Raw genomic sequence first — 26650 nt, forward strand, 5'->3', positions numbered from 1 at the left:
ATTCACAGCAGGGTGCTTAATTAAGAACAAGCTGCTCAACTGCTTGCTGAGGCTTCTACTTCAAAGGGCACTGCATTAGGTGGAGTTCATCAGTGGTCCTGCACAGTTGACTAGAGAAGCAGCACACTTTGAAATTAAAGCTGCAGCATACGTCTCACCCATCTTGCACAGCTGTTTACTGTGGCCATCTACACCCCTAGCTAGGTTGCAAAACCTCATCTTCACAAGATGAGTAATGAACCTAACCCTGAAAAGAAGCTGGGATCTACTACAACAACTTGTGCTCAAACATTCATTTATAGCTAAAACTGTTTAGCTTTATCTAGTCCATTCAAATCCCACGTGTTAAGAAATTGGGCTGCTTCTCTCATACTAGCAAATTTCCCGTCATGAATGATGGCGGGGTGGGAGGAGAGGGGACGACGATGGATTGCTGCCACCCAGCGCCCGCCAGTGCTGCTCCTCTACCTCCGGACCTATGCACCCACCTCACCCAGCCCCATGCGCCCCCCCATAAGCTCTGCATCCCCCGCTGGCAGATAACACCCCCACTCGCTGCCTCCCCTCTTCCCTGCTGCCTCCCCCTCCCTGCCAGCTGTTGTTGGGGGAGGGGGGTGCGGCGTGGCAGCTTCCTTCCTCCTACTACCTGTAATGCCCTGGGCCCTCGCAGCCAATCGGCACATGCCCTCTCAAAAGGTGCATGTACAGTTGGCCTGAAGCATTACAGACAGACAAACAGACTAAGGCTTTTGTTATATTAGAATTATTAGTTTTGCAGAAGGAGCAGAAAGACGACAAAAAGAACCAATGGAAAAACAAGGTACCACATTTACTCGAATCTAAGGTGACCCCCAATGTTAGATTCTATACATGGACAATATATAAATCTGTTCTGTTTTTATGTTTAGATTCTATTTTTGGAGGGTCATCTTTAATTCATCCTCTGCACCACTGCAGGGGAGCAGATAGCATGGGGAGGTCAAGCAACTTCTTCCCTGCATATACCAGGCCCCCTGCCACCTGTCTTCTAAACCTGTCCCCTCCTTTCTCCCAGCCTCTGCTCCCTGTTTGTCCCCAGCCTCCCCTCTCCCTCACAGTCTCTCCTCTGGCCCTTCTCCGGGCCCTCAGACCACTCGGTCTCACACAACCCCTCCCTGGGTTACCAAGCCCCTCAGTCTCTTGTCCCAGCTCCCTCTCTGGGCTACCAGCCCCTTTGGTCTATTGTCCTGGACCCTTTTGGTCCTCCACTTTCCTGGCTGCTCTCCAGGCCTTTGGACCCGTCTGGTCCCGCGCTATTCCTGGCCTCCTTACTAGGCTGCACTCTATTCCCAGCCCCTCACTGGGCCACTGGACCTTTCTGGTCCCATTACACTATTCCCTGGCCCCTTGCTGGGCCTCTAGACTCACATTCTCACATCTGGTCCCGATCTGCCCTGCCTCCTATCAGGGCCATGACCCACATGGTCCTGATCTTTCCACTTGGTGCTTTTCTGTCGAGGTGTGCTCCCTCAGCCTTCCCCCTCCACGGGCTAACCCACAAGACAGCGGTAGCTGAGGCTTTCCAGTGCCCCATACTCACCTTTCCCTGGATTGGCCCATGCATGGCATTTCATGGAGGCTGCCCTGCCACAGGCAGCCAGCCACACCACACTAACCAGCCCCAACAGGGTGCAGTTTCAGGTCTTACCCAGAACTGGTTTTCAGGCCTTCCTGATCTTACTTGTCCCTCTCTGAGCTCCCCCTGGATGTCCTATGCCCCCCTTGGGCTGCCAACCTCTGGGCCCCCTGGCTCCATCTTATATCCATGCCCTCACCCATCTCTGGCTCTCTCTCAGACCCATTTTCTTGATCCCTCCTCCTCAGATGGCCTAGCACCAGCCATAGCACCAGTCATCCTGAGCTGCATGCCCCTTGACCCCTTCCTCTCGGATGTGGCCACACAAGGACCTTTGGGCTCTCCTAGGCCCTGGCCCTGCCTCACACCAATCAAGAACTCCAGGCTCACCCAGTTCTGGCAGTCTCTGCCGTGGTCTATTTCAACCTCCGGCCCCTCCTGGCCCATACAGGCCAGCTGAGATTCCCAGGGTCAGTCCTCTCTTCTCTATCGGTCTGCCTTCTCCGGCCCCTCCACAGATCGCACACTCTCTCCAAGCTCACCTGGAGCCCTCCATAAATCTTCACTAGCACAGCCCCTTCCTTCTCTGGGCTCATCTGGACCCCTCAATAGGTTCCAACACTCTGCCCCACACACTGGGTTTACCCAGACCCTTCACTAAGTCTCCTAAACACTCAGCCCCTCTCTCAGGGCTCACCTGGCTCCTCAATAGGCCCACAAACACTCAGCCCCTTTCTCAGGGCCCTGGATCCCACAATGGATCCCTAGGGACCTCCTCCATCCCCTTAGTTCCTATCCAAACCTCCACACTGCTTCATATATTATTTTCCTTGCTGGCATTCAGGAGTTGCAGCCTTCCTGCTGGGCAGTGGTCCTTCACCAGTTCTCAAGATGATACTGTCAGCCTACTCTCAGGTCTGGGCTTATACCCTGCCTAAACCCAGCCTTCCTCCAATCAAGTGACTGCCTTCATCAGGCCTGGCCTCACCTGCAGGCTCCCTGGGTCAGCTGATTCCACAATTAGCCTTGACCTATTAATTGGGGACCTGCTGATGGCTCTGCAGATTGTCTGACCTCTTAATGTGGCAGGCACCCAAAATGCCCAAAATCCTGGGATAATTAACATAACTGGAGTATGATCATGGGTGTTGCTCTATATACAAAGGCAATGTACACATGTTTTGAAACACAGTGCAAAAGTGGAAGGGAGGCCTGTTGAAAGCCTCTGCGTAAAAGTCAGAGGAGAGAAGAGCAGGTGTGATGCTATGGTGGGTGTCTGCTATAGCCCACCAAACCAGGAGAAGGGAGTGGATAAGGCCTTCTTTAAACAACTGATGAAAGCTTCCAAATTATGGGACTTGGTTCTCTTGGGGGACTTTAATTATTGGGACATTTATTGGGAGGAAAACACAGTAGTGCCCAAGCAGTCCAGCAAATCCTTGGAATGTGTTAGGAATAGTTTTTTGAGACAGTTGGTAGACAGGCTAACTAGGGGGGAAGCCTTTCTTGATTTACTGCTCACAAAGAGGGAGAAGTGGGTTGAGAATGTAAAAGGCAGAAGATAATTTTGATGACAGTGACCATGAGTTCAAGATTCTGAAGGGCGGAAGTAAGGAGAGCAACAGAAGAAAGACAGTAGACTTCAGAAAAGCAGAATTTAACAGATTCAGGGAACTGGTGGGCAGAAGCCCATGGGAGACAAGTCTGAGGGGATGAGGAGTTGAGGAGAGCTGGCTGTACTTTAAGAAGACCCTCTTAATGGTAAAAGAGCAAATTAACTCAATGTTACCGAAGAATGGGAAGGTACATTAGGAGACCAGCAATCTCTTCAATAAGTAGAAACTCAAAAAGGAATCCTATAATACATGAAAACTCAGTCATAGTACTAGCTAAGAAGAGGAGTATCACACAGATTTGCAGAGAGAATATTAGGAGGTCCAACACATGATTTGAGATGCAGCTGACAAGGGACATAAGGCAATAAAAAGGGATTCTGTAAGTATGTCAAAAGTAAGAGGAAGACCAAAGGTTTCCATAATGAACCATAATGGCAGAACAGGTTAGGGATTACTTAGAGAAGCTGGATGTTTTCAGGTTAGCAGGGCTGGATGAGATGTACCCAAAGATTCTGAAGGAACTGGCTCAGGTAACTGCAGAAACAACTGCAATCATCACCAACTGCAGCTACCCCTGTTTTTGAAAACCGAAGTAAAAAAAGGTTTTAAATACTTCAGCCTTAACTGTATCATCCATAACTATATTGCCTTCTGTAATCTGGAGCCTAACCCTACCCTCCAGAGTATAGAATGACCTGGACAGACTGGAAAAATGGTCCGCAGTCAATCAGATGAGATTCAACAGGGACAAGTGGAAAGTCCTGTACTTGGGACAGAATAATGGTACGCACAAATACAAACTGGGGAATGACTGGCTATGCTGCAGTACTGCAGAGAAGGACCTAGGGGTTATAGTGGACTATAAACTGAATATAAGTCAGCAGTGTGCTCTTGTTGCAAAAAAAAAAAAAAAAAAGCCAACAGCATACTGGGTAGTATTAACAGGAGTGTCACTTGCAAATCAAGGGAAGCGATTCTTCCACTCTGTTGAGTACTGGACTGGTGTGGCTCACCTGGAGTACTATATCTAGTTTTGGACCCCACACTTCAAGAAGGCTGTGCACAAGATTCCAGTAGAGAACAATACAAATGATTAGGGGCCTGAGAAGCGACATTTATGAAGGAAGACTAAAAGAACTAGGATTATTTAGCCTGGAGAAGAGAAGACTGAGTGGGGATTTGTTAACAGTCTTTAAATACCTGAAGGGCAATTACAGAAGAGGATGGAGATGGGCTTTTCTCTGTGTCCATAGAGGACAAGACTAAAAGCAACGGCCTCAAAATTCAGCAAGGGAAATTTAGATTGGAGATGAGAAGGAACTTTCTGACTATGGGGGTGGTCAAGCAATGGAAAAGGCTACCTAGAGAAATTGTGGAATCACCATCCGTGGAAATTTTCAAGAGCAGGTTGGATGGGATGGTTTAACCAGGTTGACTAGGGGGGTTATACTACTTGACCAGCCCTACTTTCCTATGATCTTTAGTAGAAAATCCCCACTTGCCACCCACATATGACTCTGTTAACCATGGATTGAATGGAATCAGTCTGGGACCTATTTCTAAAAAGGAACTCAGATATTTGACTCATACAAAGCTCACCATCCACAAAACTAGGAGTGGTTTTGGTCAGTCAAGTCCCCTGTAAGACCTACTGCCTGATTTGCAGAAAAGCTCAATACCTACAATTCCCACAGACTTCTACAGGAGACACTGGGTCCTGAATATCTATGCCAAACATACTATTAATCCTCTTTAATCATGTTTACAACATGAAACATTAAAAAGCCATCACTGGGATTGCCTTATCTTTACAGAGCTCAAGGTTAGTGTAGTACCAACACTTCATATTGTAAATTTAAAGTACTGTTACCTTGCACACAGTGACAAATTGCTGATCATTCCCTGCTCCCACCACAAGGTAGCCATCCATAGTCTTGAAAGCCTAGAAAAATAGATACGAATATTAAATATCATTACAACTAAAATATATAATACAAGTCTATCTTAAAGTTATGACCCTGTAACAAATGATCAAATGTCTTCTTTAAGGGGACTTTTATATTTAGATTCAGTTTATAGCTATACAAATAGCAGTTCAAAGTGGCACAGTGATTTAAATAAGTTTCTTCTGATTTTCCTAGGGCAGGGAATTTTCTTTTTTCTACACACAGTTTATTTGCTGAAAAATGTAGTTCTGACCCTCCAGATATTATCTGTAAATTTGACCTACATTGCCAGAAGAGAGAGAGAGAGATGCCCACTTCAGAATACTTTAGCCCTCTAATTAGGACCCTTATCTAAGAAATTGCAGACCTTGGTCTGAGTCCATAGACTACTTGATGTTGAGCAGGGATTTGAACCAAAATCTCCCACCTTCTAGGCATGCATCCCAAATAAGTACACTGCAGTGGGTCTCCCTCAGTCCCCTCTGTCAGGGCTGTTCCACTTTTTATAAAATTATATATAAAGGGCTCGGTCTGTCTGTATATGTCTGTCTGTCCATAACGCTTTTGGCCAACTGTGTACGCACCACCGAGAGTGGATGGCAATTGACTGCATAGCCCAGGCTGTGCAGGCCCAAGTTTCAGCCGCTGCTGGGGAAGTTTGTGGCAGCGGCAAACATGCCCCGGCTGCCCAAGTAGCGGGGCTTCCCCATGCCTCCCAGCCTGATGAAGTGGCAGGTCATGGTAGCAGCCGACTGTCCCCAATGCCCCCCAGAACAGCAGGCAGAGAGGGGGAGGTGGCAGACAGGGAGAGAGGGAGGAAACAGAGTGGGGGAGGCAAAAGAGGGGGTCATGGTGGTGGATGCTGTCAGGGCAGGGAGGGAGGAAGAAAAGGGAATGGGAAGTGAGCCCTGACAACAGTCAGCAGGGAGGGGGAGGGAGGGAGGCTGCGTGGAAGGGGGGGGATCATGGTAGCAGCACCCCCCTGCCACCCGGCCCCAACAACAGCCAGAGGGGAGGGGGAGGCAGCAGGGAGGAGGGAGTGAGGGGAGCAGGGAGGGGAGGGGGGGCAGGGGGAAGCCCCACTGTGAGGCAGAGGTGGGCAGGAGGAGGGAGCCCCTGCCCCAGAGGCTGGAGGATGCGGCAGCAGAGGGAATCTTTAGATAGCCGGCCCCAAAGGGTGAGCGAGGGCAAAGGGGGGACCATGTAAATACTCCCTGAAATCCATCATTCTTGATGGGCAATTAGCTAATATGTACATCTTCACTGAAAAAGAGATAATAACTTTCTTGCCTGGTGGTTAGAACAGTAACCTGAGAAGTAGGACAGCATCAACAGAAGAGGCTAAAAGCAACCAAGCCCAGAATATCATACAGGGCCAGGCTAACTGTGGTACTATCCTGGAGATAGGAGGTACAGGTTCAATTTCTCAAAGCAAAGGAAGGTATTGAATCCAGCTTTCCCATATCCTGGAACCATGCTCCAGAAAAAAAGGAACCATCTCCTCTGTTCTCCCTTTCTTACAAGTGCATGGAAATCAAACATGTCATAACAACTAGAACGTTTTGTTTAACATGCAAAGGAGTTTTCCATTTTTCCTATTTCTGCAATAAAAACTGAAAATATTTCCAATCTAATTCAAACTATTTTCCCAGTCTGGCTGCTTAACTCAAAAAACCCAGTTATTTACACAGCTCTAGGTTTGTCCTATTTTACCAAAGCTTCTTTTAAGGCTGACAACACAAATGGATTATTTTATTTGCCATATTTATCCCTAGGAGCAAAGGGGCTGCACGTGATATACCCGTCAAAAAGACTGGCCCTCACTGCCCTAATAGGAAGCATTGCAAAGGTCAAAGTATATGGAAACCTTCCAGTCACTTCATTAGCTCCTTGAGTATAACACTATTACTTAGCAAAGGGGGAACACATTGCACAGGCATAGTAATCCTCAAGCATGTAACTTTCGTACTGATTTGGCATTACAATACCGGCAATATAAAGGCATGCAGAATAGGGCTGTGCAAAACAGCTGTGTTTTGATTCAGTTTCGGATTTGGCCGTTTCAGAGGACAGTGATTCATTTCGGTGTTTCAGATCAATGTCCTGTTTCTTTTTGGCCAAATCTGTTTCAAAGCTGAGCCAGGTGGGGTTTGGGGCAAGGGGCTGAAGGTCCCCAGCGGGGAGCTGGACGGGGCCATGGGTGGCTCATCCGGGAGAAGGGTAGGGCCGCTGCCCTCCATGCAGGCGAGGAGACCCCTGCATGCTTCTATGATCCCTGCAGAACCAGGTTGCACGGCAGGGACCAGCACTGCCCTGCCATACAACCTGGCTCTGCAGGGAGCAGAGATCCATGCTGGGGTCTCCTTACCACCATTGCCCGCCCTGTGTAGCTCCGGATCTCTGCTCCCTGCAGAGCCAGGTCACGTGGCAGGGACCAGCCAGGGCAGCGGGGACCAGGCACTGGTAGCAAGGAGACCCCTGGCACAGATCTCTGCTCCCTGAGGAGCTGAGTCACATGGCAGGGTAGCAGCATACAGCTGTTTCCCTGCAAGCCCGACTCCGAAACTCCAAAATTTTCCGAAACATCTCCAAAACATTTTGGATGCCTCGTTTCGTTTCATAGATGTTTCTGAGCCTCCTGTTCCGATTCGGATTTGGTGTTTCGGGCACCAAAATGGCCCAAAATGAAATGGCTGCCAAAATTTCACGCAGCCCTATTGTAGGCTATATATCAGATTTAATTTCTGCTGGATACTTACACGCATCAAAACACAGAATAAACACAAAGAAATTTTGGTAAGAAGAACATAGAAAAAATTATGAAGGGGACAGAAGTTAGCAAGAATACAACTAAGAACATTAGCATTTTTTCTTTTTGCAAATGAACACTTTCAATAATTAACTGACTTTTCTAAATGTTACTGTATAAAACAAGTTACCTTGAGTTACAAACTGCATCTACTTCAGTACCCTTTCTATCCATATGGCAATATTTTTTAATTGCTGATGCTTCCTGTTCCGAAACAAGCCAAACATTATCAGACAAGTTAAGGCTGAGTGTTTATGTGCTATCTGATATGCAGGCCACACAATCAGTTTTTATTTCTGTGATCACAAACCTTCAAATTTCTTTTACAGATCATAGTGTTTTGCAGTTTCTAAACTTCAGGTCTGAAGCAGAACAACCACCATACTACAGGTAATATGTACACACAAGGTCTGTGCAAAGCAGTAAGTATTCAATTTGGATTTGGCCAATTTAGAGGGACAGTGATTCGATTCAGTGATATGAATCACTGTCCTGATTCGATTCAGCTGATTTGGATCTGGAGATTCGGCCACAGACTATAATGGGGAATCATTAAAATACCTATAACTTTGTCATTTTTTTGCAGATTCAGATGTAAATAGCAAGGATGGTAGTCCCTTCTGAGGGCATGAAGCCTGCTAAGTTTCAAGGAGATAGATGCAGGGGATTCTGTGAAAGTGCACCACAAACTGTTGAAAGCAAAACTCATAGCACTTGTGTGTGTTAAGGCAGAGCGGGATGAATGCAGCAGTGTTAAGGCAGAGCGGGATGAATGCAGCAGGCATGAGGCTTCCAGGTTTCAGGCAGAGTGGTGCAGGGGTTTCTGTGAAAGTGCACCCCCAGGTTCTGAAAGTAAATAAAAAAAGCAAATAGGTGCAGAGTGAGGAGGGTGGCACTCAGTTCAGCTGCACATGAAACTTGGGGAACCCCACCAGTGGGAGGTTCGCCTTCAGGAACAGCAACTGCTCCACCAAACCAGGATCCAAAGAGATGTGGTGGGGTGTCACAACATCACCAGCAATGCTAAACACCCTCTTGCTTGGAACACTGGTCGATGGACAGGTGGATCCCGGGCAACCGTGGCCAGATCCTGCCACAACTGGCTACGGGTTGCCCAATAGGCCAAGGGGTTGCAGTGCAGTGGCTCCACATCCTCAGTGAGATGGGTAGCCACCCAGGTCTCCGCGCTACCTGCCTGATGATAGGGTCTGGTGCCTCTGGACCCCAACACTGAAGCCATGCCTTTGGCTCACATTAGCAGTGGCTGTGGTGGAGAAGATTGGCTTGTGGTTGGAGTGCTGGCATGGGAAAGTGGATCCCCCTCTTCCACATTCCCCCGCCTCTGCCCTTCTGCCTCCCTGATTCTGTTCACCAGCACCTCCATCCTGTGACCGAGGGTTTTGCTGCAGCAGATGCTGCCCTTCACCCTCAGGTCGCACATGCCCACTAGCACATAGACCATACTAGACCACAATGGATCCAGCCATTTTTTGATGCCTTCCTTCAGCTGCTTCACCAGTTCCTGCACCTCCAGTGAAGGCGGCTTGCCCCAGCCAGGAACACTGATCCCCTGGAACAGCTCCATTTCATTCTCAAACTCCTTCACTATGGGGATCCCCTGGCTAAGGAGGGCATTGCCAGTGCTGAGGCCCTTTGTGGCCTCGAGGAAAGGCTTGAGGACCACCTAGATGTGGGAGGTGGTATCCCACTCTGTCTTGCTAAAGGGGCCACTGATCCCAATCTCCCTGACCAAACCCATCTCATGGATGGCCTTCTGTTGCTCCACCAGCCTTTCCAGCATCAGGTATGTGGAGTTCCACTGAGTCTCCACATCCTGCATGATTTTGTCCTGTGGGATTCTCAGTTCTGCCTGTCTGTCCTGCAGCATCTTGCCCCCTTGATGTGGCCAGCCTGGAGAGGGTTCAGAGGAGGGCCACCCGCTTGGTGAGAGGGCAGCAGGACAGGCCCTATGAGGAGAGACTGAAGGACCTGAACCTGTTCAGCTTCAGCAAGAGGAGGCAGAGGGGGCATCTAGTGGCTGCCTACAAGCTCATCAGGGAAGATCAACAGCAAATAGGCAGAGCTCTTTTCTCCCCAGCACCACCTGGGGTGACAAGGAACAATGGTCATAAGCTGATGGAGAATAGGTTTAGGTTAGAGAACAGAAGGCAATATTTTACAGTTAGGGTGGACAAAATCTGGAACCAACTTCCCAGGGAAGTGGTCCTCGCCCCTACCTTGGGCAAATTCAAGAGGAGGATGGATAATCAGCTGTCTGAGGTCTTGTGAACTCAGCATTCATTCCTGTCTGTGGCAGGGGGTCAGGCTAAATGATCTGTTCAGGTCCCTCCTGACCCTAGCTACTATGAAACTATGAAATACTGAGCAGTGCCGAGCTGTGAAGTCACCATGGCTTCAAACACTGTTGACTGCTGGGACCCTGTCCACCAACATGGTAAATCATAAGCCTTTTAGCTTTGGACTAATAACATGCATAGTTTGTACTATATATTAGTAAGTACAAACATGCTCCCTAAAAGTGTGTTTATGAGTTCCTATGCAACTGTTTCAAAAAAGGCAAAAATGCATCAATTCTGGATACACTAAGTTTATGGATACCTGTAGTAACTTTATGCAAATTACTACAGAGAAGTTTATTTCAAAGTCAATGTTTGCAAATTTGTTCCAAATTTCCATGTGCTTAGAGGGAGAAGGGTCTGACATTAAGGAGTGCAGAAGAGGGCAAGAGGGCTACCTAACCCCCCAGGTTTATTTGTCCTGAAGTAGCAGTGAGAGGGGCATAAATTCAGGGCAAACTTCCAGTACTTAAATTCTATACCTGGAAAACTGGAACAAATTTATAAATGTTCTGTGTATAGAATCTAAGTATTGGGGGTTTATCTTATATTCAGAGTAATCTTATATTTGAGGGAATACAGTACATAGTCTGCAAGGCACAACATTCCAGCTATAAACAGTTATCCATGAATTTGGCAGAATGGCTAAAACAACTTGGCCTTTCTCAGTGATTTCCTCCGAGATGCTTGCAGTCTCTTTGAGAAATATGGCTAAAACAACTTGATCTTTCTCAGTGATTTCCTCTGAGATGCTTGCAGTCTCTTTAACAAATATGCAGTCACAAAACAGGTTCATGCCTTTGGACAATATGCATTCAGACTCTTAAGCAATCAAAGCAGCAGCAAAAGTCACTCAAAATGCAAAAACCCAGTGATCAGCATTTGCACTTTGACAGCTTTGTGGTACGTGGGGGAAACCTGATTATTCTTAATTGTCTTAAAAAGCAAAAACCACCACCATATTGCCTCTACTCAACAAAACCAGTATTATAATAGATGTGGCATTGTGTTTTTGCATGAACCTCAACTCAAGTTTCTTCAGCCACTATTCTCAGTTTCCCACCACAAAACAGCTGATTATTTGCTAGGCAATGTTGCTGATAAAGCAGACTTTCAAAATATTATTAGCACAGCATAGATGCCAACATTTAAGAGTGATAACAATGGTTTTATTCATTGTCCATGGATATACATACACTGCAGGTTACCACAGGTTGCTGCCCGGTCACAGAAAGTTTCATGATCTTATTATACAAAGGAGATTCAGAGAGAAGAGCAGATAGATTTTAATGAGATTTTGTTTTGATAAGCTGCTGTTCATCAGATTCAATCACTTCACATTAGTGCAATTAAAGGAACTGCACACAAGACAAAAATCTTTTTTCCCCTCCCCTGGTTTTTGGAAAAATGCAGGCTTATGATAAGACCCTGGAGATCATCACATAAATTGCATGAAAGCTGCTGTTCTAATTTGATGTCCAGAGCTCCACAGCATACAGTAGGTAAAGAAAAAACCCCACATAAAACTGCCAGAAAAAAAATAAGAAAACTACTGTATTTTGTTGCACACAGCATGTACTCCCCCCCCCCCCCCCCCCCCAACCAGCCCACCCAAACAGGGGACACAACCATGCCCCCCCCCCCCCCCCTCCCCGCCCAATCAGCACCCCAAACCAGGGTACACTTATTAATCAGGAAAACTGTTTTCTTGCTCAGGAAAAAATGCACCCTGCTATGATTCATACGCCACAGTTCATCAGTGACCTTACTGTTCAGCCACCTGAGGGAGTCGATTGACTTAATAGCATATTGTTCTTCTCTTCACAGGTGTTAACAACTGTCTTGTCTTCTAATGTTTCACTAATCAAATTAACCTTTCTTAGGGCAATCTTACTGTCTGCTAGTTGCTCCTGATGTCTCTCTTGCCGTTTCACAGTGTAAGCAGGAAAAGGAGGATGAGTCTGCTGAAAATTAGGCTTGTTCCCAGCTCTGTCCTTGTTCCTACTCATAACTGAACAAATCTTTTTTCCTGTCATTCTGTTTTTCAAAATAACGTGTATATTATATTCTGGGGCATGCTGTATGTGATAAAATAGGGTATTTCAAGGGTTATTTGCAAAAGCAATAGAGACTGAAGATGCAACATTCCAAAGCATGGCCCAAGAAGCTCAGGAGCTTCCATGAAGGGAACGAGACTGCAGGGAAGGAGACTGTAAGTATTATATAGAAGCACAGAGAGTATAGAGCATCATTTATATCAGAGATGTTCCAAAAACCTTCAACTTCCTATACTGTATATAACAGACCTTATTTTCAAACACAAGCATGTTCTGAATGGGTTATAGGCATGCCCCAAACCATATGACATAGACTGATCAAAAGGAAATCCAGGACATCTGAGATACTGCCTCCTTCCCCACAAGTCAGGAACACTGCTGCAGGCAGGGGCAGGGGCAGGGGCAGGGACGGGGCGGCGTGGTATGCCAGACAGGTGGGCAGGCAGTGGTGCCTGCTCACCTGCTTGTTGGAGTGCCATGCTGCTCCATCTCCCCACTGGACTGTATTCCGTACCCCTGAATTTCTGGAACACTCATTTTAATTCACACCAGCCGGCTGAGACCAGCCTCCAAAATCCAAGACTGTCCTGGCTAAATGAGAATGTATGGTCACCCTAATGCTACACAGACATGGTCAGGATTCAATGCAGCCTTAATTCAAATCAGTGGTGCTCAACCTTTTCATCCAGCAGGCCAGATGGGCAGCGCCCTGTTCCGCCATAGGCCAGATCTGGCTGGTTGACCCAATCCAGCACCTGGGGTAGGTGCAGTAGGGCCTCTTCCAGCATCATGGATGGGGGCAGGTGAGCCCAGGCCCAATCCAGCTGTGTGGGGGAAGGGGGTTTGGCTTCACGCCACTGGAGGAAAGGGGTTTGGCCCAGCCCCAACCTGGCCAAGCAAGAGGAAACGGGGCATGGACCAGCCCTGTGGGAGGGAAAGGGAACGTGGCTCAACCCTGAACCAGCCATGGAGGGGGAGGGGGTACGGCCCAGCCCCAATTTGGCCAGGTGGGCAGGAAAGAGGAATAGCCCAATCCCAACCTAGCAGGGCAAAAGGAAAAAGACATGGTCCAGACCTGTGGGGGGGGGGAGGTGGGACCTGTGCAGAGGGAAGGGAGCATGATCCAGCTCTGATCTGGTAGGGGGAGGGTCATGGCCCAGTTGCAGCCCACCGCTTGGGATTCTGACAGCAGGGAGGGGTGGTGGTATTAGCTCCCACTGATCCTCTGCCACCAAACTTCCTGACCCATAGAGTGCCCCACGGGCTAGATGCCAAGGCTTTGTGGGCTGCACTTGGCCCACAAGCTGAAAGTTGAGCAACTCTTGTCTAAATCATTCTAACACCAGTGTAAATGTAGATTTGGTGAAAATGCTAGTAAAAATTAGTCCATCCTCCAACTATTATTACTTAAGTGACCTTCCAAAAAATCTCCCAGTTACTTGTGAAGAATTTAACCAGAGAACATCTCTATCCATGTGTTTGGCTTTTCTACATGTATTGCCCCTCTTACTGTTTTGAGCCAATTTATGATATGCAACTACAATCACATATAAGTAAAAGATCTTTGCAAATGTTTCACTCCTTCACTGGTTTTTAAACCATAAAATGGACAATTTAAGGGACTGATAGAGACTGACTACTCCTAGAGAAACAGATAGTTCCAATAAAATAAATATTGATTAATGTTTTTTATCAGTATTTGAAACATATCAAAGTCAAAATACTTAGTTAATATCTATCATTGTTTCTGGTTCAAAAAGCACATTGCAAGAATGTGCAAGCGTCCACTGTTGGCTTAATTTCAGGTATTTTAAGATAATTTCTGAACTAAAACAGTAGGGTAAATTTGAACACATCTAATTTTTGGATGCTTCCCTAAACCACGTACTAAGTTTCTTACCATTTAACCATTATTACCTGCCACGTTTTAAGTTCAAAATAACGGCATGGGTGTACAAGAACTTTTTAAAGGCTTGGGATATTGGAGGTGGGGAAGGAACTGTGAAATGATTAATTGCTTTTTCTTAGTATAATGTTATCACAAAAGTCCCAGTTCATGAAAGGACTTGTTTAAATGTTTTCTTGAACAGGAATAGATTGAAGGATGTGATAACCGCACCCCCCCCGCAAATTCTAGTCATGGATACAGATGCGAATTGTAGATGAAGCTGAATCTTAATGTACTGATGACTTTAAAAATCAAGACCAAAGTCTTTAATTGAAACCAGAAGTAGACTAGAGACAGGTGAAGAAATGAAGACAGAGAACACATACTACTGTAGTCTTCTTCACAGAGGCAACTGTTTTTACAGCATTCCCTCCACTTTCAACTCCAAGTACATTTCATTCGGCTAACCTAATCTGGAGGTGAAAACATGTGACCACACCATTTTATAGAGATGAGTTGCAAGGCCACTAGCAAGGTACAGTAAAGTGGAGGAAGGGTGTTTTTCCACAAATGACACTGGTTGTTTAGGATAAATAAGTCAAAACCACTAGATTTTCTGTAACAGAGAGGTGGGCCCTCTATGGTAGGGAAGAACAACCGTCCCAAAAAGATTCTTCAAGGATTTTTTCCATTGTTTGGATCTCACCTAGAATAAGTCTGGACCAGCCACTCTTCAGCTCGATGCTGATCTTCAGTATTAATTATTTGTACTGCAATAAAACCTAGAGACCCTGGCTAAAATCCTGGCTTCTGTGTTAAGCACAATATAGACACATGGTAAGAGACAGCACTTGCTCAAAACCTAACAACAGAAACAACCAAGACAGAGAAAAAATGAGAGAGAGGAAGGATCATCATCTCCATTATTCAGATGGGAAACTGAGGTATAGGAACATTAAGTGACTTGCTCAAGGCCAAACAGTCTGTGGCACAGCTAGGAAATGAAGACTGATCTGACTCAAACCCAATCCCTTAAAACACAAGTTCTTTCATATCTTTGGTGATGCTTGCCCCTCTGGAAAATGAAATATCCCTGGAACTGGATTGTGGACATATTGTCGGCAGCACAATAGGTGCATCTCCTCTCCCCTCCATTTTGTTTTACATAGATATTAAAGAGGTAAGGAAATGGATGAATCTCCAGAGGACTTCACTGGTGAGACCTCTTTTCTGGGGAAGACAAAGGGAGCAGCAACTACTAATCACTAGTGTTTGGGTCCTGCTATAGAAGGAAGATTGAAGGAATTTCAGAATTGCATTATCTAAACTTAACTACATCATAAAAGCACTTAGGGTTCAACCATGCCAAAGACTGTCAATAGATCAAGGAGTACCAACAATGAACTCTTGCCTCCATTCATTGCCATGTCTTCCAGTCCTGCAAAGACTATCCATCTCTGCGCTGTGCTCTGATCTATGCTGCAAGGCTGGCTGTCACAATTTTCTCAAAGACTTAGGAGGAGGAAGCTAGAGATAAAGCCATATGTGGAAAAGTTGTCCACACTGAATGATAGGTTTTTGAGGGTTAGGTTGAGCACTGCATTCTTGAGAAGTGGATAGTTCTGTTCTTTAACTCTCAGCAACCAGAAGAGGCTCAAATCCATGTCACAGGAAGTGACTCAGAACATCATGGTTTATCACGTGTGACAGGCTGAATTATGTCAGGTATAGTAGAAGGGGTTTGGATTCTGATTTTATAAGTATTCCTAAGACACTGCATTCTTGGCTGATATCTTCATATTTAAACAATATCTGGCATTTGCAAAGGGAAGGATATTTAAACTCCATATTCAAAAGGCCTCTGGTGTTCATTTTTTGAAAGCTAGTCTAAGGGTCTGGAAGTGCCATGTTGGTGTTTGGCCCAATCAATATTTAAAATGGCAAATATGCATAGTGGTAAGCTAGTCCAAAAGGACCAGATCATATGAAATGAAGGGGAAAGTGGCTGAGCACATGCTAAAAACTTGAGTGCATACAGTGGTACTCAGTCACCAATTGAGAAGTGGGCCTGGGGTATCTTCCTTTGAATGCCTGCCAGGTGTTGGTGTTGATACCCTTATATAAACGGGTCATTTCAGTATTCCTTGTTTGCATGCATGTCTTAAACAACTCAAATCATCCATGGGTGGAGACAGCCCTCCGAGCTCTGTCCCCATTAAAAGAGCAGAGCACCCTGGTCAAGCTGTTTCGTTTCCAGGAGGGTAAAGGAACCGTGATTTCTCCTAGCCCAGCTAGGGGCATCCTGGGGAGAAAAGCCTCTTTCAGAAAACTACTAAATACAAAACTGGAAAACCCCTACAGATTGCAAAGGGGGCAGATTTTCAAAGTAATCTTCAGAAACTTGAGCCCTGAAGCTGTTATTGAGCAGAAGCTCCCTAGCCTCAGTTCAGACAAGAACTGATACAGAGCTACAAATTCCCCTCAAAATGGGGTAAACCTGTGACATCTTTTCCACACCTTTACACATTTAAGTAAAAGCACCATCTTTATTTCAGCATCAAGGAAGTCCTTTTTTTCTTTAATGGAATGGGGACCTCTCTTTGGAGGTAAGCGATACTTAATCGCACTGTAACAAATGGGAATGAGACCAAGAAATCTGGTCAATGGTATTTCTGAGCAGTATGTATAAATCATAAGGACCACACAGTTTGAAACTATTTGTCTACATTGTGCTCTCTTCTTGTAAAAGCAAACAGGCAAAGTAAAAATGTAAATGTCATGGACTTGAACAACGTATGTTGAATGCCCTCCCTTAGCTGACTGAAGAAGGGCATTCAGCACATTAATTAAGAACGACCTTCCTTGCTAGATGTCTCAAAGCTGAACTATAGGGCCACTCATGTCCCAGCACAAACTCTGTTGTGATATCATTATCCCCACCACACTGTATTCCCTTAACCAGAGTAAATAGAATCAAACCAATGTATGTGTTATTTGGCCATAACCACTTACCCCATATTTTTCAAAGGAATCCATCAATTCTGTATGCCTCAGTTTGTAGCTAACTGGCCTGATCCACCCGATTATCATGATTTGGTAACCATGCACAACTTCAAGTGACATTAACATGAACTTTGGGGCACCTGATAGATATTACACTTACAATGTGATCAACAGGTTAATCACATCTTAAGTAGTGACCTGGCCACATGTTTAATCAATTAATGGCATGATAAGAAAAAGACACAAAGTTATTACACTGCATTTTATCACACCTTTAATTGAATGTGAAGCCAGTACCCAGCCTCTGGTACACATAGAAATCTTTCAAGATACCCATGTGCTCCGGAAGCTGAGAGGCCCAATAGCTGGGTCTCCCAGCCTCAGGAGCACATCACAGACTCCTGCAGCTAGAAGCCCAGTCAATTAGCAGGGCTTCCAGCTGGGGGAACACACCCTCTGCTATGAGCTCCCTCTGCTGGGAGCCCCAGTCAGCTGGTCGGGGTTTCCAGGCAGTGGAGTGCACCTTGTGCTCCCCAAGCTGGGAACTCTAATCAACTAACGGGGCTCCCAACCCTAGGAGTGCATGGTGATCCAAACCAGAATTAGGCTTTCCCTGCACTGGCAATATGATGCAATGGGATCTGACGCAGGATCCCACAATCACACCTTCTCCTAGCACGTGTGGCATGATTGTTGGGAACCCACATCAGATCCCAGCATGCCACTACTTTAATGTCTGTCAGGTGCCCTAAAAAAATCATCACACCTTTCTCCCTGCAGTCTTTTTGCAAATTGTAGGATCCAGTAAAACTGATATCCTTTGAAGTACAAGGTTTGGTTCTTTTCTAGCCTTGGCTTTTATCCCTACTGTTACATTTAATTTACATTATTATGTGTGTACTGTTTATAGAAAAACATGTCATCAAGATTTCTCTCTCTCTCTTTTATAATTTAAATATCATTAAAGGTTTTGAGAAACATAACAAAAGCACTAAAGGTCACATGTGAAATGGCAGTTGTTGGTATATACTTCATAAACAAAAATGTCAATCTGTTATCTATATAACGGACTCTGACAATAAGGTTATTTACTAATAAGGAAGCAGACATACTCAAGTAGATAGAGAGATGGCTATGCTTGCTGGTCTGAAGTCAAATAGAAAGAAGAGCAGGGTGGCACCTTGTTACACTTTACACTTTGGGCTGCTCAAATATTGCTCGGGTTTGAAACAGTCACACCTTCAGGCTAAAAACCTTCTCTGACTGTCCCTTGCCTGCATATCTGTGACTTGCCACTAGCAGGCTAGTGAGCAGAGGCTGCACTAGGAGCTATTGCTGTGTGCTGCCCTTACAGAACTGGTGAGCCAGGACAGGCTTTGACCCTTGCTCTAAGTGGCAGTGTAGAAAGAGACGGGTTGTGGGGATGGGAACATAAAGCTGGGAAGTGGAGAATTAATACGGTGAGTGAAATGAAATGTGAGATGAAAAAGAAATTGCGGTGGGGAGTGGAAATGAAGGAAGCCAGCCACTGAAGGGTAAAATAAGAAGTAGTAAAAAAGAAAAGAACTTTAAAAAGAAATAAAAAGGCATTCTTTGGCTCATACTGGAGAAGATGGCTGAGCTGAAGGTCAAGTAAAAGTTTCGGCTTGCTAGCTGGCTGGCTGTCGTGTGCTCTGCAGGGTGTTTGCATGGCGTTGCATCCCTGGGGCCAGGAAGGTCACACCCCTGGGGGTGGGAGGAGGAGTTGGCTTGATGCCAGAACCACCACCTGGGCAGTAAAGTTCAGGAGGTGGAAAGTTTGTCCACACAGAACAGGAGGGTGAGGGAGGTGACACTGCATCCTGGGATGCTGGAGGACTACAACTTGGACAACTCATTTTCAGGGAGTGGCCAAACATTAATGGAACATAAACTGGGTAACACAGAGCAGAGATAAACCTGCCCCAGAGAGGCGTAACTTTAAGCCACCTAACGTCTGCTTAAAACTATTTTCAGGTGTTAATGTGTGGACAATTCAGAGGTTAAGAGCTCCAGAAGCCACCTAGAATTCATGTGTAACAAGGCCCATAGAGACTAACTGGTTCAGAGAGGCACAAGCTTTTACAGGCAACAACGTACTTTGTCAGATTCTATGGGTGAATAAATCTATCGGGTAGATTAGGTGCATGTAAAATAATAGAACATATAGCAAAAATAAAAAAAGGAGAAGAAAAAACAGAAATAAAGATTACAAACTCCCAATCCACTTGCCCAATCAAGGTTTCTTTTAATGTTCTTTTTGGTTTCTATTTCCAAAACACACATGCAATAATGCTAATCCTAAACATGCAAAAAACCCTAAGAAACCTGCATATGAACATATACAAAATCAACAACTGAGTTACAAAAAAAAAAAAAAAAAAAAATCCAAACAAACAAATGCATTTGGGGCTCCTTCTCTTTGGCTCCTTGATTTCTAGGTCTTTGGAACACATGTTTTCAAGCAATCTGCCATAACCATAAGAGCTATTTTTTTAAACTAATGCTGAGACTCTCTATTCCAGGAACTGGGTTTTAAGTAAAACAATAAATATCACAAGACTCTCAATAAAATCACAAGAGTTGGCAACTTTGCACATATAGTAACCAGAGATGGGCTTGAGTCATACAGATGAGATATAGATCTGGACTAACCCTAAGCCTCAGGGCATTCTGATCTGGGGTTTTAGTACAAGCCCAACACCAGCAACAACACAAATTAAATGTAGTGCTACTGAGACAAAACGTTGCCAAGCAGACAGAGAGGTAGGAAATGAGACAATCCCATTAAATTCCTCAATATATGTCTTAGGGATTCTCTCCTCAAAATGTGTAGGCTTCAATATACACAAAAAAGTTCCAGCATACTATTTACTACATTGTATTTTAATGCCCTAAATGATCCATCTCAGTTACCTCCTCACTAATATAAACATGTCAGACAAGAAAATTATTGATGAGAATTTTATAAAAGTGACTTCACTTTTAAATGATATAATGGAATTACAGACAATGTGTTTTTAGGCTGTGTATATTGTTTGGGAAGAACAGCGTTATTTTATTTTGTTTTTCAATCACTCAAAAAAGAAAATAAAAAGACAAAAAAAAGTGTGCGACAGCCCACTATAAAATTAGAGAAGCTCATTTTCTGCAGCACATTATCTATTTTTCCTAATATGAATAAGATATACGAGAGGCATAACTAGCCATTTTGGCACCCTGGGCAGAGATGCTGGAGAGTGGTAGTGAGGGACAGGTTGTGTGCCATTAACTCAACGTGGGATTGCAAAAACCCTGGCTACCCCTTTCAGGGGCAGGCCAGTGCCCCTTCTAGTCATAAGTAAATTGTACCTCAATTAAAATAAATTAATTGATATTACAGACATGTATCAACTGTGTTCAGCTGCTAAAAAATAAAACATTATGCACAGGGATCACATTCTCCATTGCCACATTAGTTTTCCATTAGCTTTTCAACAATGAAATTATACACACATGCATACATATACACATGCAAAGTAAATAAACCTGAATCATAGTATCACACTGGAGCCAATGTAATTAAGGTTGTGTCAGTATTTCCATTTAATCCACTATTTTCAGGAGGTTTATGGTATGACCATAAACATTCAGTTAGGTTGAAATTAAGCAAACAAGGTCTTGTACAGTAAGCAATATTTAAGAAAAAATGCATACACACATAGAGCAGTCATTTGCTGCTTATATAGGAATTAAATTATAAACTTACTCATTTTAAAGGGCACTGCTGAGCTATTTTTTAAATACTTTCCTCGGTACTTATAATCTTTCAAAAGCCTGAAACTAAACTTAGTTTCTTTACCTTCCTATCTGTCACACAATGGTTAGTGTAGAAATTCTCATACTTTCTTGGATTGCTGGCCTTGTTTTTTATTTAACTTATAAAGGAAACAGAGCAATGAAATATTTATACTGAAAAATAAAATACAGCCAATCCCAAATGCAGCCTCTTGGCACTAATATACAGTAAAATCCCTATTATCTGGCACAAGCGGGGAACAAGTGGGGATGCCAGTAAGCTAAGCTAAAAGTGCGAGTTACCTAAGGCACAGGGTTTCCAGCTAGATGCGGAGCGAGGCGGAGTTGGGGGCAGGGCAAGGCAGGGCAGGGTGGTGGTTGCAGCAGCAGCAGCCGCCGTGTGCAAGCTTTCCCCCCCCCGCACGCAGCAGGAGGCAAAGCAGCACGGCGCCATGTGCATCCTGCCGCTCTCGGCATGGCACCGAAATTCTGGTTAATAAGGTATCCAGTTGGTAAAGTACCGGATAACAGAGATTTTACTGTAATACCATTAATAAATAGTCCCTGAACCTTGGAATCAAAAGATAAGAGCCTGACTGGTCTAATCTGGGATCTCGATGGGTGTGTCTACACATGTATTTACACACGCTTAAACTTAACGCGCCTTTGCTTAAGGCTCATTAAGGCAATTTAGGCACACATCTATATGTGGATGTGCTAATGAGCTTTAAGGTGCATTAAATGTAGGTGTGAATAGATAACTCGCATTAGCACACATGCAGATGTACTAACGTGCAGATGCACGTTAACACAATGTGTGCCCATTGGCACACACCACATTAATGCGCATTAGTGCATCTACATATGCACTAATGCGATTTAGGTATTTGAGCTTAAATTTGATATTGCTTTATGCAGGTATTAAATTTAAGCTCACATAGCCTTAAATCGCCATTTTTAAGGTGCATTAAGGGTGCGCACATGTAGACACACACCCTTAATGTGCCCTAAAATGGTGATTTTAGGCTAAGCACATTTAAAAGAGGCACATGTAGACACACCCAGTGTAAATCTCCCATGTAAAGCTTCAGTAAAGTCACTATTTTCAATACAGTTTCTCTGAATTTGCATAGGCACCACACAAGCAACACAGGAGGAAATCAAGGCAGCAATACTCAGAACATCAGCATCATCAGCTTATCACAATGCACACTATCCCATTCTAAAATACCTGTACTCTCTAAAGGTCTGAACTTCTGCCAAGAGAAAAAAACCTGACAAAATACTAATACACAGAGAATCAGAAGAATCTTCTCCAGACTGTGCCCAACTCTTGCAAAATTTATTGACCATCGTGGTTACAATATCACTCTCACACTACCCTTTGCATAGGCATAACAGAACAGACTTCTTATATTTCTCCCCTCCCTCCCTCACCCTTCTTCCCTACATCTTGAATTTTGGGCTCTTTAAAAGTGGTTTGAGTTAAAATCTCAAAAGGTTGTTTTTCTTTAATACCAAGTGCCTTTCAAGCAATCAAAGGTCAGCCAGTCAAACTGACATTCACACTGGGAACCAGATGACCCAATGCAAACAACCTAAAACTTACAAGTAGGGGAGTCATTTCAATTATCTCAAAGGTCCTGCTAAAAAGTAGGCCCTTTAAAAAGATATGCCAAGTGCTTTGCAGGTCTCTCTGACAACTGGCCAGCCAAGAAGGGTAGCAAATCAAATGAGCCTGCTACATGAAGCCAGAGAAAACAGGAGGAAATCCATGCTCCTTTTTCTGTCATTTAAGCAGCCAAGAAAGTTTATATTATTTTAAAACATTGCCAGCCTGACACTACTCTCACAGATGCTAGTGAAAATGTGAGGAAACTGCAATGAAGCTATAACCGTTCTACTACTGTAAAGCCACTGTGGTTTCACAATTTGGCCCTTTCACAGTCAAGATCAGGAGACTGTTAAACTAAATAGTGTTAAGACCATTTAGCTGCAGAACAGAGATAGACTGGACAAAGGCAGGAAATAAACCCCATATTACCCTGCATATGTGCCTCTTCCCTACTTTGGAGATATTTCAAGAGTAAGTCTCTCAAACAGAAAATGATCTTATGTACCACTGAGTAGACACAATATGATGAGCTAAGGATGGATGTTCAAATAATTCAGCCTTGACTTTCAAAGTTCCTTGATTTGTGGTTTTAAGTCAGACTCATTAAGGTTTATTGAGTGTAGTTTGTTGTGGTTTAAAATATTACATTATCTCTAATCAAGGATTAAAAAACTGCCTTGGTCAGGCATTCATTATTAAGTCCTGAACTAGTGCCAAACAAGCACAGCCAGTCCAAAGGACCAGGACGAGTTGGTTCAATATCTAGCAAACTGTGAAACCAACATTTTTGGATTGAAAAGTAATGCCCTTATGCTGATAAGGTTATTTGGGTAAATGTGATATCTCTCATTAGACCCATTGAATAGTTGGAAAAATTATTCTTCGCAAACTTTCAGGCACTAGCACCCTTCTTCAGGCACAGGGAGTGTTTGCTGGTATCTGTGTACTTTCTAGGGTTGAATAGAATTTTAAGCCAATATGCAAAATGCAAGTCTATACAAATGTGTGGCAGGGAAGATCAGAGGGGATAAGAGTTATGGGTGAGAGACAGGTAGGTGAGGGGAGGAACAGAGGGGAATGCTGACTGGTGATCAAATGCATCTGCTAACACGTAGAGAAGTTACCTGGGGTCATCAGATGGCAGGCAGGTTGCAATGTGCCATAAATCCAATGTCTATATTTAGTCCATGATTTTTTGTATCGATGAAGTGAAGTTCATAGGCATATTTTCAAAAGGTGGTTTGTAAATTCCCTTTGAGGATTAGAACTGAGAAGTTGGAGAGAGAGTGGTTGTTGTGGGAAAAAGGCACCCACAGGTAATTGGGTATTTTTGTCCTTGACAGATTTTCAGTGTGCGTTCATTCTGGTATGTAGTTCTTCTTTGGTTTCTCCTACATAGTTTCCATCAGGACACCCATGCACTAAATGAGATGTATTAAAATTTCTCGAGGCGCAGGTAGAAGATCCAAGAATGGTAATGGTTCTGTTGTGGGGTGTAGTTATTGTGGGAATGGTGGAGATGTATTGGCAGGTTTTATATTTCTTGTGACTAAAAAGAAAACGTTGGTGCTAGAGTATTTCAGAAATAGTTTGATGGAGGGGTGATAAGTATTCAATTTATGAGGAAAATCAATCAGAGATTCTGTTTTCAGTCCAAATGAAAGATATTATCTATGTATCTTAGGTATAGCTTGGGTTTGACGGTGCAATTCGTGAGAAATTCTTCTTCCAGGTGGCCCATAAGAAGGCTGGCATATTGTGGGGCCATTTAGGTGCCCATAGCTGTACCACAGTTTAGAGAAAGTATTGGTTATTGAAAGTGAAGTTATTGAAGTCTGTAAGTGCAGTAATATCTTTAGGTCTGTACTCTGAGTTGTAATCTAGCTCTTGTAGATATGTAAGGTAGGCTTGGATGCCATCCTGGTGTGGGACCTTGGTATATAAGCTGGTAATATCCATGGTGGCTGAAACGGTATTGTTAGAAAGGTAGAATTTTCCCATGAGTATAAGGAAGCTGGCATCTCAAGCTCTTCTGAATTTTCACTAGGCATGCAAATATTCCCAGTTGTGAACCACTGTAAAAGAATTCTGCAAAATATTGGGGTTTCACTGCTCTCTAGTAGTTTAAGAAATACAACATTTTGAAACCAAGTTAATGTGGCTCCTGTCTTGCATTTCTTCTTCCAAACCTGAATCAAATCAAACACTGTGCTGGTCACCAAGCCCTTGAGAATCACTGGCATTAGAAAAGCAAGCAGTAAAGCACCTGCAGACTCTTAATCGCAAATTGAAGTGCTAGTCTTTAGGTCTGACAAGGTTCTTTAGGTAAATATGATAACGTCTATTAGGCCAACTAAATAGTTGGAAAAATTGTTCTTTGTAAGCTTTGGGTACAAACACACTTTTCAGGCACAAGGAGAGTATCACACAAAGCAACAACATACTCTCTGTGTGCCTAAAGAAGGGTGATTGTATTTGAAAGCTTGCAAAGAACAATGCTTCTAACTATTTAGTTGGCCTGATGAAAGATATCACATTTACTCAAAGAACCTCATCTGCCTATGTCCTCTAGACCAACACAGCTACAACCAACAACCCTAAATCTTTAGCTCTAACATTTCATGACTGAAGTGTCAAGTCAGACATGAATTGTGTTGGTGGGGAACAGGGAGATACATGTTTTATATTTTATACCCAATAGGAACTAACCTAGCTCCTTCCATCAATAAGCCCAAAGTGTTTTACAAGGATGGTAAAGCATTATTCACCTCATTTTACAGGGGAAAAACAGAGGCACGGAGTTTGAGGCATTGTTTGCAATTAGAAGCGTTTACAAGCATAGTTTAATCAGAATTCCATCAAAACCTTGTAGCTTAGACACGAGTATATCATCATTTATGGTATTACTTTTATAAGCTTCATTATTAATAATTATTATTATTGTCAATATACATTATTTATAATAAGGATGATCACCACAAGAATGATAATGATTGTGATAATGATGTTGATACTAATACTAATCATAATTACTTCTCCAAATCAACTTTGCTGGCTGCTCAGTAAAACTTGAAGCTAGATGAACCCTAAGTAGTTCTGAAGGTTACAGAGCTGAGAAGTCTAACTAGATCTCCTTACTCCCAGTCTTGTCCAGGGGCCTGTTGCTTTACCTGTGATTACATTTCACTCTTTGCCTGGGCTTCCCAGTCACTTCTGAGTGTAAGTATGTATCACAGTGGTTCCCCAACTGTGGATTGCAACCCCAAATGGGGTCCCCTCAATCACAGTCCTGTGTCCCCAGACTAATAAGCCCTCTCAGTCTGTCTGTACCTCTGCCGGGCACCTGTATCCTTAACGGCTCACTGCGTGGCTCCATTCCTCCCCTACACCATGCAGGTGTTCTTTCCTGTTGATGTTGTATATTGAAACCCTCAAGCCCCCATGGGCCTTTGGACCTCCTGATACCCCCTTTATGAACTCCTGGACCCCTGGTCCTATACATAGCCCCTCCTCTGAGCTCTTGGACCCCTGCTCCTGCACGCAGACCCTCCTCTGGGCTCAGGGACCCTCTAGTCTGGTTTAGCCCCTTCTCTGGGCTTGCAGACACTCTAGCCCAGCTCAGCCCTTCCCTGGGCACATGGGCCCCCTGATCTGGGTCTCAGCTTTTCCCTAGGCTCCTTGACCCCCTTCCGAGGTCTGTGGCCTCTTAGGTTACCAGTTCTCTAAGCAGGCCTTGAGCCTGCCACTGGTACTATTTAAATATAAGGGAAGCATCTCAGGCTGCTGGCAGATCCCTGAGATTCTCTGTGGGTTTAAAATAAAAGAAAGGCTATTTGCCTAAAAAGCCCTGTCTTCCTCTGCCCAGGTAACCCTCCTTTGTCTGTTCCCAAGCCTGCAGCTGTTTATATAAATCCCAGTTCCTTATGGGGCCCTGCCACCAAGAGCTCCT

General features: G+C 44.3%; 1 protein-coding gene across 1 annotated transcript in view; it reads right to left on the reverse strand.

Annotated features, from left to right (window-relative positions):
* SUGCT (succinyl-CoA:glutarate-CoA transferase) overlaps positions 1 to 26650 on the reverse strand; it is a 542264-nt gene that overhangs the window by 314683 nt on the left and 200931 nt on the right. The window contains exon 10 of the mRNA XM_025200042.1: positions 5102 to 5173. Coding sequence (XP_025055827.1) covers positions 5102 to 5173 — 72 coding nt within the window. The remainder of the gene's footprint in view (positions 1 to 5101; positions 5174 to 26650) is intronic.

This window comes from Alligator sinensis, unplaced genomic scaffold (assembly GCF_000455745.1).
Source record: "Alligator sinensis unplaced genomic scaffold, ASM45574v1 scaffold254_1, whole genome shotgun sequence".
NCBI classification, from domain to species: domain Eukaryota; kingdom Metazoa; phylum Chordata; order Crocodylia; family Alligatoridae; genus Alligator; species Alligator sinensis.